Raw genomic sequence first — 20,913 nt, 5'->3', positions numbered from 1 at the left:
GATTACAGTCCCAGATCACAGGGACCCCCAAAAGACCACCACGGAGACCGAATCCCGTATGTAAAATCAAAGAGCCTTTATTTTCAAGCTCGGAGCTTAGACTCTGTCCAATACAGCGGTGAGAGCAGAGAGCCTGGAGCCCAGGCAGGGTGGGGTTTTTATCATTGCAGAGGTCGGGGTGAGGGGATTCAGGGTTCAGGACCCTGATTGGCTGACATTTGTCTGGGGTATAGGGAATGTTCCCCTTAGATGCAGGCCTCCCTGGTAAGCACTGCAAGGGTGTTGCTACACAAGTCCAAGTATGCCAGAGTACATTTTCACCAAATTACAAACGAAGGAAACCCTGTTGTGGAAAGTGTGGAGCCCAACTGGCAGGCTTTTGTTTTGTGGTGTATATGGGGAGTAGGGGGTGTGACAGAGAATAGCTTACTGGAGTTGACTCACCCCTCCTTTCCTCCTTGAGCTTTCTTATGGAATGCAGGACCATTAGCCCAGGGATGGCACCACCCAAAATGTGCTGCCCCTCCCCCGTGGATCACGAATCAAGAAAAAGCCTTGCAGGCTTGCCTGCAGCCTGAGCCTGGGGGCACTTTCTGAACTGAGCTCCCTCCTCTCAGATGACTTCAGCTTGTGGCAGTTTGATAGAAACCATTCAGCACAACATGGGTCCCAGGGATCAGCTCAGGTTATCAGACTCAGCAGCAGGCGCTTTCTCCTGCTGTGCTGGCTCGCCAGCCCCTCATGTTTGCTTTTGAATATGAGGAACTGTATTTAATCGGCTTGCATAGGAATTTACTGCTCCCAGGTTCAGCCTCCAGGACTCCTAACTTCTGGTGTTGGTTTGCTTGTTGTCTTGTGGTCTGGGTAATTTTAACACTTTGAGGGAAGGAGTAACTTTCTAACAAGCTCCACAATGAAGTGAGTGGTCTGTACACTGAGGTTTCTTTCTCTGGAGTAGGAATATTCAAGCGAAGAACATATGTGTCTGACCTGCAGCTTTGAAATGCTTGCAGCTGCATGTGTGGGGAGAGGGTCAATACAGCGAGCAGCCAGGGTTACCAAAGAATTAATTGTTCAGGTGTAATTTCCTTTGTGAAGGAATGTGGCATGGGAATCTGAAAGTGTAGGATGGCTGCTTCTCCCGACAGGGATTGGAAGCTAGAAAGGATTTGGCCCTGGCGGGGATGGGACCACATCTGTACTGGGGAGGCTTTGGGGACTGGAGAGATGGCTGGATGGTTAAGAGCACCTGCTGCTCTTCCAGAGGACCTGATTCCCTGCACCCGTATCAGGTAGCTCACAACTGCACATAACTCCAGCTTGGTGGGCCGGGATCCAACTCCCTCTTCTGGCCTCCATCACCCACACATAAACACGCACTAAAATAAAATACGTATTTAAAAGGGTAAATCCAGTAACTCATGCCCAGAGTTTGAAAGTCGGAGTCTATTGGAAGGCCAGGCTGCTGTGCCGAGGGCAGGAATGGTAGCTGGTGTGGGCGTTTTGGATTAGAACTTTGATTCAGTGTACAATTCGCCTGTCACTCACTTAGCAGGTACTGGCTGATGGCAAACGGTGCCGGACTCATACCCTGGATGTGTGCATCCTCTGGTTGGGCACAGGAGCATGAGGGCACACGTGCACACTGTGAACAGACAGCCGTGGCAGAAGGTGCTGTCTTTGGCTTCTGCTGGCACATGGGGACATCCCCACACTGAATGAATGGCTCACGGTGTGCTCACAGGTCACAGGAGATCACACCAGTGGGACTGACAAGGTTTTCTTCTGTAATCCTGTCACGTGGTCACTGTAGTCTTGCCAGGCTTTGTACCCAACTGACTGAAACCCAGGTGACCCGGCAGGGGTGCTGCCCACTGGGTTGAGGTATGTCTGCCGCACTGCTCATCTCTCCTGTGCTCAGTCTGCCCTCTGTGTCCGGGCTTACACCACAGTGTGAAGCAGGAAAACCTTCGTTCTCCTAGAGACCCGTTAGGAGTCTTAACTGGGGAGTTGCCACTGAGACAGTGAGTGTGGCATACACACATTGTCGGCCCCTCATAATGAAAACAGGCTGTTAGATAGGCCAAGGCTGTGTGGAGGTTCCCTGAAGGAATTACAAATCTCCATCTCTTGCAACCCCACAGTAGTCTAGAATAGCGTCTGCCTGTATATCTTTCTCCAAAGGTGACTCTGAAATTCCATCCCATCCCCGCAAAGTGAAATACTTGGAAGGACAGATGAATTGCAGTCTTCTAGGGCAGGCTGGTATTTTCAACCTTAGCACTCACAAGCACGTTCACCCCTCATCACAGCATGGTTTTAAGTAAATATGCAGAATTAGAAATGACTTTAAATTTAATTCATTATTTGCGTAGTCTGTTTCTGTAGCTGAAGAAAATACCTAAGGCTGGCTTATTGGTAAAGAACGGTTTATTCAGTCCTGCTCCTGGGAGCTGGGGAGCCCAAGAAGGCCTGGCTCTGGAGAGGGTGGGCTGACAAGACACAGCCTGCAGGCAGGCAGGCGGCTGCTCAGGTCTCTTCAAAGCCAGTAGTCCACCTCTGATGAGGTCATGTGATCCCAGCCTCCCCTCGTCCCTAGGGGTCACCACCGGCAAAGGAATCTGAGGGATTAAGTTTCAGCCCGAGAGGCCTGGAGGGATGGGTCAGTGATTAATCACACACTGGGTTGTGTACAACCATGGCTAACCCCAGTTCCAGGGGATCCAGTGCCCTCTGCTGACCTCCACAGAACCCACACATGTGTGCACACCAGACATAAATAAGATAAACGAATCTGTTTAGTTCGGAACTTTGGCTGTGCGTTGGAGGTGCGTGATGACAGTGTCTAAGAAAGTGGAATGACTTCGTTCGTCAGTTTTTGTTTCACCTGTGAAGTGAAGTGTGTCTGTTTTATCCTAAAAGTACTGTTTAGACGGTTACTAGAAGGGTGTGGCACTGGGCATCTGGAGCAGGGTGGGCTTCCTAAGGAGACTCATTGTCTAATAGTGGTCATTCTCTCTATCAAATGCGGCTTCTAGAGCGCTTCCGTTAGTCTCCATTTAAGGCGGTGATGACACCAAAGCATGCTAGAGCTAGTATCTCTAAGACAGAGACACTTGTCCTGCGGGCCCTAGAGGCTGTCAGTCACTCCATTGAAAGGAGAGAAATGATGTTGTCCAGTCCACACAGGTGGGGACATTTGCAGCATTTTGCATAGTTGTATCCAGGGAGGACATTTACAAACAGGAATAGGTCACAGCGTGGACAGGGGGCGGCAGGCTGGCAGCCAGCAGTGATGCTTGTCCGGTGGGAGGAAAAAAGACTGCTGACCCTTAGACCCGGAGCACTGAAATTATCATCAGGCTTCCCAGAGGCCCCACCTTGTGAGTGTGTACATGCCTGAGCTTCACTGTGCTAAACTTCCTCCAGTGTACGTGTGGAGTATCACTGTTACACTACTGTGCGTGTCCAAGATGAGCAGTTTAAGTTTTTCCTAGGGTGGAAGAATGTGTGAGTACAGAAACCTCAGTAGTGTGTGTGGAACTAGTTTGGAGTCAGACTCCTTGACCTTTGCCCTTTGGGGCTTTGGGTAGTCTGGAGCCAGTATGCTGCCTCCTCCAGGGATGGCTGGTGTTAGCGTGCCTGTCATTGTGATTGGCATGGCTACTTCAACCTGCTGAGCTCATTTGATTTCTAAGCTAGCTTATGTGGAGGTGACAGTCACACAGGTCCTCGATGGCCTAGATGGCCGGAGTCTGGTCCGCCACTGAGAAAGCATGAGGAAGCCCATCTTACCACAGGACAGGGCTCATCCTGCAGCTCCCACCTCAGCATTAGCCACTGCTCAAAATACAGGTGGTCTCTTACTGAGGACATCATCTTTGCAAACAGAAATCTTCTCGACCCTGTCCAACAGTGTCTACTGTTTCTCTGTCTTACCTTGGCATTTATGAACAGACCTAGGCACCAGACAGCTTAACTGGTACCCAAGGTCTGCATAAACTAAGTACTCAGTCCTGGGTCTGGGTGGCCTTGGTAACTCGGCCCCGGGTCTGGCCAGGCTGTCCTGGGTCTGGCCGGCCTGAGTGCTCGGTCCCGGGTCTGGCCGGGCTGGGTGGTCACAGGAGATGCGTTCAGCTGCTCATTGAGGATGGGCACTTATAGCAGGCGAGCTTTACATAGACTCGCTGTCGTGCAGTGTCAGAGTCCTGCGCCTTTCTGAAGAGAAGGCCTGCCTTTTGTCTGTTTCTTTACAGTAGCAAAGGGAAGAGCCCTCTACTCCAGCTCCTTGGGATTCCAAAATAATTACATTTTGAAGGGAAAAAACTTAAGGGAAAAGGCTTTCTTATTTACTGCTCAGCTTTGCATTGCTATGGCATTGTTTTTTGTTGGCAGTATCTTTGATGAAGGCTCGGGACTGAAATGGCTTTCTCGAGATCTAACCCTGCTTCCAAATGCCATCTGTGCACATAGACTCTTGGGTGGGGCTTATAATCCACTCAAGTCAAAGATGGACCCATCACAGGCTCCTTGTAAAAGTGGGCCCGGTGGATGGCCCATTTGCGCTGCCCCTTGTAGGAGGATGGAAGCAGTGTGAGGAGCCATTAGGCCAGGAAGACAGGCTTTCCTGCCTCGTAAGTGGGCATCTGCTAGCTCCACATAAGCACTTGGTTTTCCTGTCCACTAAAAGGTTTCCAAAAGAGCACGATCATCCCATTACAGGGCAGTGGCCACAGTAGACACCCTGAAAGGACAGGTGCAGAGAAAGGAGAGGCGTTTTGAGGTGACCCTGATTTGTATACGCAGGCATGTTTCCAGGCTTACGGCAAAGTGGGGAAGGATATAGCCATAAATGGAAGTCATGTAGAAGACCAAAGGGCAAGACCAAAACCAAAGCCCTCATTGGTGACTTTTGAAAGAGCTGGGAGAGACAGAACAGAGGAATAAAGGAGGCAGGAGATGAGTAAGCTGTGAAGATAGATCACACTTAGGGAAGGTCAGTCCTAAGAAAGCCAACGATGAATTCTGCTTGAAGAGCAGGCCGGGTCAGACAGAAGGCTTGGTTGGAGACACTTAAGTCTATTTACATGCCCTGGAAAGCTTAAGTGGTGATTGGAAGAAGGCTGTAGTGGAGGAGAAGGTAAGGACCAACACCAGGACCTGGTGATTCTTCTTGCCACCAGGCTGCAAAGGTGAGGTGGGGTTGGAGAAGGTCTTTTGCGAACTCCAAACAGATGGCCTCTGAAAAGATGGGTCAGATACAAAAGCAAGTGGGGTTGCCATTGTGGGGTGATGGGAAAGAGAGAAAGTGAAACAGTTGGAAGCAGTTATGGTGCTAGGTAGGGCAAGGAGCCATTTGGGAAAGGCGTGGGTAAAGAAATGCAGGGAATGCACATGGAGACAGCCTCACTGCAGCTTCGGGGGCCGGGGAAGCTCAGGCGCTGCTAATTTGTGATGAAGTGACTGTCATTCCCTGGGTGCCCGGCTGCTGGAGAACAGAAGCCAGTGGATTGAGATTAGAGCTACAGGGTTTCAGGAATTCGTGACAGTTACAGGACTGACCAGGAATCCTGAACTGGGCCAAAAAGAGCAAGGAAAGCTGACAACTGAAACAGGACAAAGGATTGAATGTCTAGGAGCTTTAAAGTGACAGATTGCCTAGGCGAGTATCCAGAAATGTACCAAGTCTGCACGTCTAGGAGCTCCAGGCCCCTGGAAACATAAAATGGTTCTTCATAGATGCTTAGACCCCAAAAAGGAGGATCATAACCCCACTCCCCTGGCAGAGACTTAATGCAGAACATTTTGGTGGTGTTTGTGAAGTAAGGAGTCTGTGGCTTCTCCTAATCTAGCAAAGTGGCCTTGAAAGGAAACCAGTGTATGATGGGAAATGCCTAGACTACTTTTTCTGTCTTCCTTTCTTCCTTTGGTGTGTGTTTTAGTTTTTATTGTATGTGCCTTACTTGCATGTATGTCTCTGTACCTTGTGTGTGTGTGCATGATGCCCTCCAAGGCCAGAAGAGGTTGTCAGGTCCCCTGGAACTGGAGTCATGCACAGTTGTGAGCTACCAGATAGGTGCTGGGAATTGAACCCAGGTTCTCTGAAGGACCAGCCAGTGCTCTTAACCACTGAGCCATGTCTCCAGCCCTGACTACTTTCAATGACAGTTTCCAAAATGCTCACATGGTGGATCAGGCTTTAGCGTAGGCGCAGTTATTGGCGGAAGAGGAGCAGTGGACGTATTTTAAGGCTGAAATTGCCTTTTTACAGAGTGGTTTCTTGCCCTTTGTCTTTTAGACAGCTTAAAATACCGTCATTGTAACATCGGAACCACGCCAACTTAAATCATGGTTCATTGTCTTCACTTCATAACACCTTAGAAGCATGCTTCGGTCCTGGAGCCACGTGACATGGGGGTGCCAGGCCAACCCTAGGCAATGGCAGTATGGAGCAGGAAAGGGGGTGGGGAGTTGAAATGTCACACGGCGGGGAGCACATGAGGGTCTGAAGAGAGGAACATATGTCCACCTGCCTGAGTGACAGCCAAGAGCTGGAGGGAGGGGAAGCTGAGTGGGGCGGGGACAGGCAGTTCACGCAGTTGTGCACAGCTGGAGGGAACACCAAGCTTGCACAGATGTTTCCATTGTGACCCAGCTCCTCCTCTGTTCCTTAGATGCCATTGCTTCTCGGGGTTTCTTCCTCTGTGTTCACTGTCCTGCACACAGTTAGGCTCCGCTAGTGGCTCCCAGCCACTTCATACAGCGTGGCTTTACACAAAACCGTCCCCTCTGATCGATTTGAAATCTGCAGAGCATTATCCTATGCCTCAGCAGTATTTCTTTCCACAGTCAGAAACAGAAGTTTTTTTATCGGCAAGTTAAAATTTTTTTAAACCTGATGAGTACTAACTACTTTCCTGGCTACCTTTGGACCCCGTGACTAAAAGCAGCTTGGGAGTGCAAGGGTTTATCTGGCCTCCACAGAGTTTATCACTGAGGGCAATCAGCGTGGGAGCTCAGGACAGGAGGGAAAGCAGAACCATGGAGGAGGGCCACTTACCAGCTTGCTCCATGTGGCTCGCTCAGCCTTTCTTAGACCATCCAGGACTACCTGCCCAGCAGTGACGTCCCCCACAGTGAGCTGGGCCCTCCCATACAATCATTAATCAAGAAAATGCCCTGTAGACTTGCTAAGGGCAGTCTGATGGGGGAGGGGGTATTTTGTTTGTTTGTTTGTTTGTTTGTTTGTTTTTTCAACAGAGGTTCCTCTTCCCAGATGACCCTAACTCATGTCAAATTCTCTCTCTCTCTCTCTCTCTCTCTCTCACACACACACACACACACACACACACACACACACACACACACACACACACAATGTCAGCTGGGGTAAGAGTACCATGTTTGCTCAAAGGAAAGGCTATTTACAGCGTTTCTGTTTATCTGCTGCCTGTAGCTTATCACTTAGTCTGGGCTTATCGCTTGAGTAGCATTTAATGTTCCCTTCCTTGTCCTTTTCTTTTAGTCCTATATCCCAAAAGTAATGAATATGGAAATGTTGACTGAACTTGCCCTAGATGGACCAGATTTAGAAAAGGTTTATGCGGCTTAATTACCAACACTGAGAAAATGGCTTTGTTTAGCCAAGAATAATAGGATTCCATGATGTCCCTGTCAGCTCTCTAAGCTAATCCTTTTTGTGCTCACTAACATTTGTTTAATGGTTGAACCTAGAAAAATGAAGACATATTGAGTGTCTTGACCTTTCCAGAGGAAGTTGAATGTGAAATTTGTCTTCAAGACAAGAGTCTCCTTAGATTAAATTGATTGGCAGAGTCTGGCTTTCCTGAGTGGGTGAGCAGCAGAGGACTGAATGCCCATTCTCTTTTGTGGCTCCATGAAGGCCCTGAGATGGGCACAATGGACACAGTGGATGATTAAACCCGCTAAGGGAAAGTGAGCAGCCTTCCCACTAGCGATGGGTTGAGAGGCCAGACTCCTCCTGGTTTCCAGATCCATGCTCCCTGTGCTCACCTCCAGTCTCCGTGAAATGAAAACGTGTCTCACTCTCACATGACCCATCTGGCAGTACTAGATTTCCACCATGCTGCTGTACAAGTTAAACAGAGAATTCAATAACTGTTTTCTTTTTCACCTTTAAAATCCTGCATGTGTTTTCCACATCATGTTGTAACTAAGGCTTCTGCTTTCCTTTGTTACAGGTTTTCTACCCTAGCAAGGATGGCACAAAGATTCCAATGTTTATTGTGCATAAAAAAGGCATAAAGTTGGATGGCTCACATCCTGCTTTCTTATATGGCTATGGTGGCTTCAACATCTCCATCACACCCAACTACAGGTAAGCACAGGGCTCGTGGCATGGACACGGTCTTCTGCACACAGTGGGGGTCTGCTGCCTCACACGGTTCTTGCTTGTTTCTTAGAGGGACAGAGGACTTTTAAATAACTTCTTGAATTTTTGCTTAGAAACCATAGGACCTTTACAAGCCAGTCGTTATTATTGTTGTTGTTGTTATTTGATGCCCTCGATAGCATAGATTGTTCAAGAAGTAGCTGTGGAGTCTACAGCTGCCTGGCTGTGAAAGATTACCATTACTTGAGGTCTTAGGAAGACATCCTGTCCCCAGGGCATGCCGCTGGCTAGCATGTCACTACCCTCTGATTCTCTTCCGAGGAATGCCTCCCTAGCTAATGATTGTATTTTTCTCAGCGAGGCCTAAAATACATTGTGTTGATATTTAACCATAAATACATGTTATGAGTACTCTAATGGCTCATCCATTTTAAACGATTCTGTGATTATTTATCAGATCACGAATGCTTATATCTACCTATGTCCGTTGCTATTATTTGTTTAAATAGCTTCTGTTGCGGTTTTGTTTTGTTTTTCCAACTTCAGTATCCCATTATTAGTGTGAAATGGAATTTGCTTTGAGTATTTTTAGTAAAAGAAGCTCATACTTGAAGCAGCAGTGTGAACAGTGCCTCATTTGAAATCTTTTCCCAGATTCACCCAGGAATTCTTTCTGTTTGTGAGAAGGTTTCTGGGCTAATGATGACTGGGACACACTAATTCCTACCCATCAGCCCAAACGTGATATACGAAAGCTGTTGCCTTGGTTTGGACATTCAGTAACTGAAACTGCTCATTATTTTAGGTTTAATGAAGTTGAAAGATGGCCCGTGCCCTCAGAATCTTTAAATGAGACTGGACTACACTGAGGAGTTGGTTGTTTGCTCTGGTTGGCTGAAGAAGGGAGCTCTTGTATAAAAACATGATACAGAGCAGTATTCATGATGTGGGTTCCAGTGGAGTGTCACAATGGTGCCACTCCCGAGGCATAGCCTAAAGTCAGGCTGAAAGGTCGCAGTCTCACTGCTGGGGACCCTTTCGGCTGCCATCTCCTATCTCAGCCATATCTCAGTGGTTCAGTCACAGGCCACATTGATTCTGAGACAGTTACCTGGAAACTCAAGCTAGTTAGTATGTATTAGATTAGCCTAAGTATGGCATTGTTTGCCACTCTTTATATATAGTTTCCAGTGAGTGCTGTTTACACAGGGATGGTGACACATGATTTGTCCAGAGAATAACAGGACACATGCACACTGTTCCACATTCCCTTCATCCCAGTGGTCCCTGAGTGGATCTACTGTGTTCAAAGCTAGTAGTCTGTCATTTGTACAGTGAGTTCTTTCTAGACCTCTAGGAATCTGGAGAGGATCCCCAGACCATTTCATCCCTGTAGTGGATGTCATAGTTTCAAGAGAGACCGTCAGAGATGTCTGAAAACATTTTGGCTAATTGTTCATGGTTAGTCTAATTGTATCTGCCTTTCTCCGACTCCCTTTCATATCCTCACCTCTCACAAAAAGAAGAAGGATAGCATCAGAAATAGTGTTCAAAGCAAAGTAATTTTAGCAGAAAGGTATCACTGCACGCTTTTAGGGCCAGTAAAAAGAATAAAAGGAAACAAAACCCAGGGTTTCCAAGAGGCATGGTATTTTTTTCTGGACACTCCGTGCTATAGTGTCTTTTATTTCTAGAACATCCAGCCTCTAGGCTCGTTCCTTCCAGTCTGTGATCTCCCATCCTTTACATCCTGGATTGTCTAATTACCATCTAAATTTCCTGAGAAGTGGAGAGGTGCAGTTCAAGTCGCTCCTTGAGAGGAGCTTGCTTTATCCAAGTCAAGCAGTTTAGACAGGGTGTTGTTACCTGTCGGTGGGTCCACTGTCAGGAGGGCCAGGGAGCCCAGCACCACTCCTGCCTGGCCTGATGCTTCTGTTTGCCATGATGGTCGTTACAAAGGTAGATAGATCAGTGTGAAATGGGGGCCTCTGGTTATTTCCGTATCACGTGTGCATTATGAATTGCACAGTGGATTTTTGCCCATGCAGAACAGTGAAATGTACTGTTTATGAACGTGTATGAGCTTTGCAGACAAACAGTAATCTAAAGTTACATGTTTTTCATTTTAATTAAGTAATATAAAAATATTGGGCTTCTATTTGGATGCTGTGCTGCATGGATCGTTGTTTTGCTGTGAGGTGGAGGGAGGAGTCATGCTGGGTGGCTACTGGAAGATTAAACTGTCCTCACTGTGTCTCAGCGTTTCCAGGCTCATTTTCGTGAGACACATGGGCGGCGTCCTTGCAGTGGCCAACATCAGAGGCGGCGGTGAATATGGAGAAACGTGGCATAAAGGTGGGGTGTTTCCTCTGCAGAAACCCGAGTCTGGCCTGACCCAGCTCGGGTCACGCTGGTCTTCCTGTCGGAAAGAGCTGGGGCAGAGAGAGCTGAGAGCTTTTTGGCAGAGCCAGAGCCCTTTCAGACTCATTGCCCACACCACTCCAAGTAAAAACAGCTCTCTTCGTGTGTTGTTTTCCTTTGGGATAATGAAGCACTGGTTTTTCAGACATAATGGAATTTTTTTTTCAGCAGCACCTGAGGTGCTGGAGGAGTAGTCTGTGGGGGCTTCTGTATCTAGTTCGGCTCCTGATGGCCTTGCTTTTCAGTTTGGCATTCTCTGGCTATCTGAAAAGAGGTTTCAAAGCAGGCCAGTTTTTGCTAAGAGAAAGAATCAGTCCCATGACTTCCCTGCCCCCAGTGTGTGCCCATCCTGGCTACCAGCATTTGGAGACAGCATGTCCTACCTAGTATTGTGCTGGCAAGGCTGAGTAACCTTTAGATACCAGAATTTCTTCCCTGATTTTTCTGTATCTGTTTCCTGGCCTCATGGAGCACGTGTAATAGTTCCAGCCTCATTCTTTAGAGGCCCCGGCTTGGATCTTTGCTGATTCACCTAAGGCTCCGTTTCTTCATTCTTTCTATCTGGAGCCTCCCACACCTTGTCCAGACTGTCCTGCAGCCGGAATTGTTCTTCACTTGCTCTGGTCTGTTTCCTTGTGGAGGAGAACATAGACAGCTCTCCCTCCAGCCCACACTCCCCAAACTCTGCCATCCATCATTTACAACATGGCTGAGTGGTCGTTAGAGCCAGAAGTTGTCATCAGCACCAACCGACAGGCCTCTTCTCTCACTGCGGGAACACCTGAGGCCATTCTCCACCCTCCAAGGTCTAGGGTTCTGGTTTCTCACATCAGTTCAGCAACAACAATGAATCTATTAAAAAGGTTCTTCTAAGTGCTTAGTAGTAAGTACTGAGGTGCTGACCCTGTTGTCCAGCACATCCTCATGGGCTCCCTGACATCATCCAAACTGCAGGAGATCCATCACAGCAGAACTGAGTGCTCCTAACATACCAAGTTGTCACCTTACTTGAAACAACATAAAAGTGACTGTGTGATTCTTGACTTGATGGTAGATGGAGCTCAGTTACTTATAATACATACTATGATAGGAAAAGATGGTTGAAACAAGGGAAAGAGAATGTGTACGTAGCATAAACTTGACTTGTAGGCTGAGGCTAGCCCCTTTCACTCATCCAGTTGTGTGTGTACACATCCTGGCCATGGGCCGTGACCCTGACCCCCTCTGGATGAATGGGTCCTGTGATGTAAGAAGGAGGATGCCTTGGCCCTGGTCTGCTTCTGCACTCATTTATTCCTGAGACCAACCGTTGTCCAAAGCCTTGGGAGTAGGCAAGTCGGAGCTTGACTAAAGCTAAGTTACTTTTTGGCTGCTTTGAAGGTAATGAAAGGACCAGAAGGAGACCTGTTCCAGTTGCAGCCTGGTGTGCAGAACGCCGGTGTCTAACTCTCGTTCTGTTCAGTGAGCTTCAAAATAGACGCATACACCAAATGGTATTGTTCCTGGGAACTAAGTAATCCTAGCTGTTCTAATTCACCAGTAATTGCTTATTAAAATCTTAATAACGTTTGTTTTGATGTGAAAAAATTCTTTTCGTAGCACTGCTTCATGTTTAATTGAATTTCTGCACAAGTGGTTAATCTTGAATATCTAATTAGATCTGAGTCTGTTCTTTGTTCATTCTGAGGCAGTTACCTCAGACATCTGCTCCTTTGAGGCCTTCTCTTTCACCCTCCCTCTGAGTGGTTTCTTTGGTGTCATACATAGGAGGGGTGATAGGTGATGATGCTTGGATGAGTCCCTGGGGAAATATGTAACAGTCAGAAGTTCCCAGCTGCTCTGCTGCACTATCACCTGATCCCAGCTTTCCCTTTAAATCAGCTCCTGAGCACGGTGGGCCGCCTTTCTGTCAAACACTGCACAGAGGAAGGGGGAGGTCTCCAGGGCAGGAAGCATGCACAGTCCTTGCCAGCAGCTCTGGCGGTGTGCACTAGGTGGAGTTCGGAGGGCTGGTGGCCACAGGAGTCCTTAGTCCATTTCTCATTCAGCTTCTCAGAGTAGCGATTCTTCTTATGTCCTGTTTCTCTCACAGAACAGATCATCCTTTTCTCTTTGGGGCTCTTACCTTAGAAGTTGTACAGTTTGTTGATAAAATACTAATTTATCCTATGAGTTTGCAGTTGTGTGCTGGTGAGATTTCCATGGTCCATAAAACTTCAATTTGAGTCATTTCTGTCTGTCAGTGTGGCCTAAGCAGCCATTGTTGACACTGGTCAGCAGTGGAGACCTCCCTGGCTCAGATTTGTTTTTTGTGCTGTTTTTAATTGTCTTTCACTTTACAGGTGGTATCTTGGCCAACAAACAAAACTGCTTTGATGACTTCCAGTGTGCTGCCGAGTATCTCGTCAAAGAAGGCTACACATCCCCCAAGAGGCTTACCATCAACGGAGGCTCCAATGGAGGCCTCTTAGTAGGTGAGAGCTGCATTTATTCGATCAGTCGCTGGCTGACCCACTCGGGGCTTTCACACAGCTCCACTTTACTCTGAGGTTCAGCGTGGGAGGAATGCAGAGAACGCAAAGCTCCGTTGCATTTGAACATCTGCACCTACATCATGCTGAGTGAGCTCAGCCTGCCCTGACCGCTTCACTAAAACCACAGCTTGGCAGTCCTCGGCACCACCCCTGACGGTGCCACTCAGACCTAGTAAGATGTGAGCCCTGTGGAACATGTGTTCTAACCTCTGCTGTGTGGTGCTAAATGTTGTGGGCGTAGAGAGGGGTGCAAAAGAGGAATCCATACTTTCGTAGTAATGCAGAAGTGAAGGGGGTGGTTGGTGTGAATACTTCACACCTGCTGGGCACCTTGGGAGGTAGATGGACTGTTACTGTCCAGATCTTAAAGAGCAGAGGATTGGATAGCTCCTCCCACGTAACAGGGATTAGTGATACTGGGTTAAGCCTGTCCCTTTGCTAATTTTGCTGGTTAGTGAGATTTTATCTTTGCTCCCTCAGTGGCTCTTGGCATACTCATGAACATGTACATGGCAGGCTAAGTCCTTCCTCATCCAGTGTCCTAAAGATGGTTTCCTGGTACATGTGTAAACAGCATAAATACATGACAATTTTCAGTCTTACCCCTGGGAGTTCAGAGGTGACTGTTCATTTACCTTTGAAACATGTGGGGCATGTCAAAACATGATTTTTGTGCTTAACCTTTTCCCCATTGAACATGGTCTTTAGCCAAATGCTTTGTAGGCCAGTGATAGTGTTTGCCTGACATGCCTGAGGACCTGGGTAAATCCTGAGCCCTGCTAAATAAGTGTGAAGCTAGCTCATGAATGTGAAAATACAGTTGTCCAAAATTACTTGTTTAAATTTGGAAAGGGTGAGGCTGAGAGAGGTGACTCAGCTGTTAAGAGTACTTCCTGATCTTCTAGAGGGCCCAAGTTGGATTCTTAGGACTCACATTGGGCAGCTTACAAATTTTATTAGACATCAAGAAATGCCAAGCGTGTCTTCAGGTGTTAGGCATAGATGTGTCAGCAAAGCACATGTCTCTACCTTCACAGAACTTTACTTCTGTTCAGATGAGTCATACATAAACCAAGGCCCTCAGGCTAACACGGAGGCTCATGTCCTCATGGAGCCAGGTAGGTGTCCCAAGGCCAAACGAGAAAGGACAAACTTTGAATACATCCTGAGCGCTCACCCTTCTCTGGAAACAGGAAGCTTTGGGAGTCCTGGGCAGCTGAGAGGCCTCTCTGGCTTGGACCAAGCTCTGGCTCTGGCAGTAATAAGTAGACAGAGTCTAGATATATTATGAACTACAAGTAAGTGGTTCAACAGAACTATGAAGGAGTCCAAGGCTTGCTGGGAAAGAACGTTGTAAATACCATGTGATCTGTGTCGAACTCTACTGGTTCACCAACTCTGCTGTGAGTTCGGTTTATCCCTCTAAGCCTTTGAGAAACCCACAAAGACAGAGCTGCATCAAAATGCTGGCATGCTCGTTCCAGGCATGCACATTCCTAACCCTCCAAGAGAATCTGGGTTCTGAGGGAGTGGCTCGGACCTCTGTACTATTTATTAACATGGGATGGAATCAGAGTAAGGTGTGAACTGTGGTTTTTGCCAGAGGCAGGAGTCGTCCAGATCTTTTGACAGACTCCTAGTCATGCAGCTTTGATGGGCTTCCACCCGCCTCCTTGGCTGTTGTTTGGGGACACCTACTCCACTCCATGGCATCTGACCCTCTTTCTCAGCAGTGATAATCATGTTTTGTTTTAATGGCTCATTCAGTTCTCTTGCCCAGCAAGTTTGGTTTTATTTACTGGGGAATTTTACTTGGCAAATATTCAGTAGATTATCTGTTAAAAAAGCAACAACAAAACCTGTAAAAACAGGATAGTCTATGCCAGTGTTGGCTAGAGCTGCATTTCAGCCCGTCTTCTGCGCTGAACAGGTTCTGAGATCTGAACACGTTCCTTCCAATCCCCATCACCTATAAGAGCGAGTTGGCTAGGAGAAGGGCACCAGATAACATCACAGGCCCCACCGATGTTCACACTGGGTGTAAATGTCCTTTACCGGTAAGACCCCTGCCTTCTCCTTTGGTCTGGCTGGAAACTCATGCCTGAATCATTTCTGGAAACTACCTATGCCCAAGGAGGAAACAACCAGTGTCCTGAAGATATAAAGTACTGGGTTCATTTAGATGTTTAATTATAAACCTTCCCTTTTTTCTCTTTCTTGATTTTCAGCTGCTTGTGCAAATCAGCGTCCAGACCTCTTCGGTTGTGTTATTGCCCAGGTTGGAGTGATGGACATGTTAAAGTTCCATAAGTTTACCATCGGTCATGCCTGGACCACTGACTATGGGTGCTCAGACAGCAAACAACACTTTGAATGGCTTCTCAAGTATGTTTTCCTTAACATTTACCTGTATGCTATTCAAAACCTGATATCTTAATAGTGACCATTGTCAACAGGATTAGCATTTGGTGTTTCAGCTGCATATAATCAGCTGAGTCTCAGAGATGGTAGCACCCTCCTGCCTTCCTTGGGTTTTGTTTATCTGCAGTGCTGGGGATTGAATCCCGGACCTTGCTCGTGCTAGACAAGTGCTCTACCACTGAGTCACAGCCAAACCCCCAGACACTGCTTTCCATAAAAATGGCTGTCTAAGATTCCTGTCAAACACTAATGTAGGTCATGCTGTGGAGGGACTTTTCAGGTGGTAAAGGGTCCTCTGGAACCTGAGACCCACTATGAATCATAGCCATGAAGAAATGGAGACCTCAGCCCTGTAGCTATGTGAGGCTGAATTCTGCTCAGAACTGGAGTCTGTAATTCTTGCCCCGAGTTCCCAGGAGAAGTGCTGACCGCTCACACCTTGACGACCTTGCGACACTTGGAGCAGGGAGCTGACTGAGGCAGCCCAAACTGCCATGACACAAGACTGCCCTGAGTCTGTGGTTCTGTGCTAGTGGTTGTTTGTTTCTGTAGGAACCAGGAGTCACGTAAAACGGCATAACGCTGTGCGTCAGCAGAGGCAGGTGCCTTTTTTAAAAGGGAACGCAGTTAAAACATTTTTGTGCTCACTCAGTATACCCACAAAATTTGAAATTAGATTCGTTAGACACTTCTTTTATTCCTAACCCCCAGCAGCTTTAGGGGTAGCAGCGAGTGATGAGCGTTTCCTTCTCTTCACACCCCACATGTAGTATTTGCAGATTATTTATCAGCTGTGTTTAGGAGTTCCCAGTCTTCTCAGAAAAATCATAAACTTTGATTCAAAACGTTTTCTAATTCAGAAAAATCATAAACTTTGATTCAAAACATTTTTTAATTCAGAAAAATCATAAACTTTGATTCAAAACGTTTTTTAATTCAGAAAAATCATAAACTTTAATTCAAAACGTTTTTTAATTTGTCGTTTTTGGTTTTTGTAGCTAACTTCCCTCCTTTGAACTTCATCTAAAGTGTCTGATTAAGTGTTTTGAAACAACTAATTTTATTCTCAAAAGCTAACTGAATACTGTGGTTACTCTCTGGTGTAACTGTGTCCAAAGAAGTCATGATTGAGATTAACTGGATGTGCACCTGGGGGCCAAGACCCTTCAAATGATGAAGTTTGAATTGTACGTCCAAGACGTCACAATGTTCCACAGCATGTGGTGCTTCCTAATAGTTATAAAGGGAGGAAAGGTTCTACAGGAATTTATGGCACTTGAGATTCCCATGTTCTGATGTTGCTCATTCAGGACTGAGCCTTCCTTTTACCTGTGAGTGAGCGTAGAGCTCAGCCCTGCACATCAGCTGGAGAGGGTCGTGCATGGACTCCTGGGTGTCCCCGTAGCATACGGAGAATTGTTCTCCCCACAAACGTCTTTGAATTTTAATAGGCAGGGTTTCCACCCTGCAGAAAACTAACCCATGTGTGTGGGGCGGAAGAGAAGCAGTTAGCCAGATCCGCTGCTGCCCAGCACAGTGGGAAACTGAGCCTCAGGCTGCTTGGATTTCACAGGATAAACTGAGCAGAATTGATGCTGTTTTCATACTTCCCACTTTGAGTCTGTGCTGAAACAATATATTATATCCATTAGTGCAACACGCTGAAAATAATGGGCAAATGTGAAGAAAAGATACCCAGATGTTCCTATCATTAACTGTTATCAGTCATTCTTTAACTCAGTTCTTTTCTTCTTAAAATCCATCTTAACTCACCAGTTAAACTTACTTCTGCTTCAAAACTGTCTCCCACTGCTTTCTCTCCATTGGGGCTGGACTGAGAACCACGCCTCCTCAGTGTGCAGATTAGCAGCCAATCCCAGAGGATAGACGTGTCCTTCCTAAAGCAGCTGCGTTTAGCCTGAGATACAAGTGTGAGTGCTGTTAAAGGCCAGACATAAGTCCTTCAACAAGAGATAAACAGCTGTGTAGACAATACAGAAATGTTCAAGTCAAAGCAGTTCAGTTATTTCAGCAGCCTTCAAGGTTAACGACCCAGCTCCCCAGTTTCCAGTAGCCCTCAACAGTCATGGCCTAAACACACAGCACAGGCTGCTGTGGCCCTCACTTGCTGTTCTCGACAGTTCTCCTTGGTAGTGGTCAGGCCGGTAAAGCATGTGGGTCCTGGAACCGCTCTGCCCTCTTGTTTTCTGTAGTAGCTCTGCTTGTGGTATCATACCATCCTCATGGAAGTACCTCTCTCTGCCTTGTAGATACTCACCGCTGCACAACGTGAAGCTTCCAGAGGCAGATGACATCCAGTACCCTTCCATGCTTCTTCTCACTGCTGACCACGACGACCGAGTGGTCCCGCTGCACTCCCTGAAGTTCATTGCCACGCTTCAATACATCGTGGGCCGCAGCCGGAAGCAAAGCAACCCCTTGCTCATCCACGTGGACACCAAGGCTGGCCACGGGGCCGGGAAACCCACCGCCAAAGTGATAGAAGAAGTTTCAGATATGTTTGCGTTCATAGCACGGTGCCTGAACATCGAGTGGATTCAGTAAACGGGACGTCCAGCTCCTCCCAACCGTCACAGAGAACCTCAAGGGCTTTCACACCATCTTCACCAAGAAACCACTGGGCAGAGAGCTGCCCGTGTGAGCACTGTGCCTCGGCCACAGACAGCAACTGAGAACCGCCGTGGGGTTTTATCTTTTCTAGGCTTCTCCTTTGTAGCAAGCCCTTGATGTTTTGTTTTTTATTTTTTTTTCCCTCTCTATCAAGGCACATATTTTAAAAGGGGGGAAAGGGGGCATGTTTGGATAAGAAACTAAATGACAGTGGACATGATGTGAATAATATTAGACCCTTGGATTGAGGAAGGGTCATAGTTGGGCATACTCATATATAATAACTCAGTGAAGTTACTTCTCTAACCATAACGTAACCTTTAACTACATGGGAGACCTCAAGGGAGACTCCACTGCATACTAATAAATGCTATTTAAGAGTGGGGACTTTAGTTTTGGTTCCTTTGCAACGAGAGCCAGCCCTCACAATGCAGATGACTATCAGAATGAAGACTGTAACCTTCATGCAACAGGTTAGGTCCCAACAATTAGAATTTTGGGACCACCAAAAGGAGGCTGATCCATCCACCTCATCTCACTTTGAGGGATGCAGCTGTGGGAGACAGTTCGTCATCTCCACTGTTAGCTACTCAGGTAAAGATCTGATTGAGATCTTTTGGTTTGAATGTTTCTGTTTTTAAAAATCCCTGGACTGGGGTTGGGTAGATGGCTCTGTAGGAAGGGTGCTTGCTCTGAAAGCCTGAGGACCTGCGGAGTTTGAATAACAGCACCCAGATAAAATGCTGGGCAAGGCTACATGTGCCTGTAACCCTAGCAGTGGGGGAGCAATAGGCAGGTCCTGAACATCCAGTTGCCGGTCAGGTTAGCCAAATGGTGAGCTTCCTGTTCATGGAGAGACTGTGTGGTGACAGAGAAAGACAGGAAGGAAGTGGTCATCCTCAGGCCTCCGAGTGCACGTGCATAGATGGGCACACCTGCACACTCACATGCTTGCACCACACTCAAAGACAACATAAACACACAAAAACTGTGGACTGCAAAATTAAAATTACTCACCTGTTTGCCCTTGTGTTGGCTTGGTTACAGAGTACTTGTGGACATCAGACAACACAAGTGAATTGCCCAAAAAGAGTCGTTTACCCAGTCTCCCCTTAAACTGGAACCCACAGCATTTCCCAAGCCCCTTCTCACTCACAGACTACTTTCCAGATGCAATTATACTGTAAAGAGGAGATGTTTCCATTCGCTCTACCCCACTCCGGTAATTTTTGAGGGAACCATACAGATTCCTCAAACTTAGGCTTTGGGAGGAATATTCTGGGTGTGTTTTAACATCTCACAAAGTACTGTTCCTTGTCTTTCAGTTTGGGACTGCTGATCGGGTTTATAAGAAAGAGGGTCTTTGTGTTACTTTACCAAATGTGATTAAAAGAGAGGTCTTAACTTTACACAAAGTCACCCCAATGCCAATCGTCCCAGTGACTGTGTTCAGATCACGAATCACATATATATGCCCTTTAAGCATTGTTGCTCGTTGAAGTTTTTCAAATTGTAATCAAAGGTTAGATACAGCATTTTCATTCATGCCTGATATTGCACACCAAACAACTAAAAAATGGGAATAGGTTTGTTTTTTCTATTCTAGAATCATGCTGTCTACTCATTTGCTTCCAGGAGCGCCGTGCATAGTGCAGCTGGCATTGAACATCAGACTCTTAACACTTCTGGAGAAAGCACATGCCACTAGCCTGCAGGTCACACTGAGACTGAAGGCAGCTTCTTCTAGAGAGATGCTAACTAGTCGACAGTGCAGCCTCTGGCCAGCGTGGCGGAGAACAAGGAGTACATTTGCTAGGCTGTGTAAGTCGTTTGAGGGGAGGTGGCTGAGCCGTCCACACACAGGGTGTCTTCCGGGTCACGCAGAATCCAGCAGAACCTCCCCCACTGAGATCCAGATAGCTGATAGCAGAAGTGTGGCATTCGGGCCTGTGGCAGTGCCACAGCCTGTGTTCAAAGCCCAGCTCTCACTGAGTGGTGGCCATGATGGGGCGTAAACAGAGCAATGTCTCTGAGTGCCAACATACATCACTTCTCTTTTCCAATCTCATTTTCATATCTGAATTTTAGACGGGCTTTGCTCCCACACGGAAAAGCACCTGTCTGTTTTTCTTAAGCTTTAAACAGGAAATAAAGTGAGAGTGGTTCGGTTGGTGTCTGAGGACTGGCCACTAAGCTTCCCAACTAGAGTTCAATCCCTAGGACCCCGCGATGGAAGGAGAGAACTGACTCCTGCAACCTGTCTTCTGGCTTGTCCATGTACACATAGGAAATAAATAATGTCAAGGCAGTTTTAATTAGCGTCAATCAAGACTGGAGGTCAGGTCTTTCCAGACCTGTCAGTCAGTCTACCCCACTCATTGCCACCCTTCTCTGTCCATGCTTTGCCTGTCACCTGTCTTACATTGCTTGTGGCATTTGTGTGTGTGTTTGTGTGTGTGTGGGGGGGGGGGCTGCCTGCCACACACACAGTCTAACTGCCTGGTCTGGAGTCTTGCTGAGCCTGCTCAGAGC

The 20,913-nt window shown here is 47.1% G+C and overlaps 1 protein-coding gene across 1 annotated transcript in view; it reads left to right on the top strand.

The window, feature by feature from the left end:
* LOC118570525 (prolyl endopeptidase) overlaps positions 1-18,761 on the top strand; it is a 103,918-nt gene extending 85,157 nt beyond the window's left edge. Inside the window, exons 11-15 of the mRNA XM_036169082.1 lie at positions 8,223-8,359; positions 10,635-10,729; positions 13,138-13,269; positions 15,558-15,714; positions 18,021-18,761. Coding sequence (XP_036024975.1) covers positions 8,223-8,359; positions 10,635-10,729; positions 13,138-13,269; positions 15,558-15,714; positions 18,021-18,315 — 816 coding nt within the window. The 3' untranslated portion in view covers positions 18,316-18,761. The remainder of the gene's footprint in view (positions 1-8,222; positions 8,360-10,634; positions 10,730-13,137; positions 13,270-15,557; positions 15,715-18,020) is intronic.
* Positions 18,762-20,913: the final 2,152 nt, after the last annotated feature.

The sequence above is a fragment of the Onychomys torridus genome, chromosome 19, assembly GCF_903995425.1.
Source record: "Onychomys torridus chromosome 19, mOncTor1.1, whole genome shotgun sequence".
Taxonomy (NCBI): Eukaryota; Metazoa; Chordata; class Mammalia; order Rodentia; family Cricetidae; genus Onychomys; species Onychomys torridus.
The sequence above is the reverse complement of the archived record's forward strand: the minus strand, read 5'-3'. Positions and strand labels throughout refer to the sequence as shown.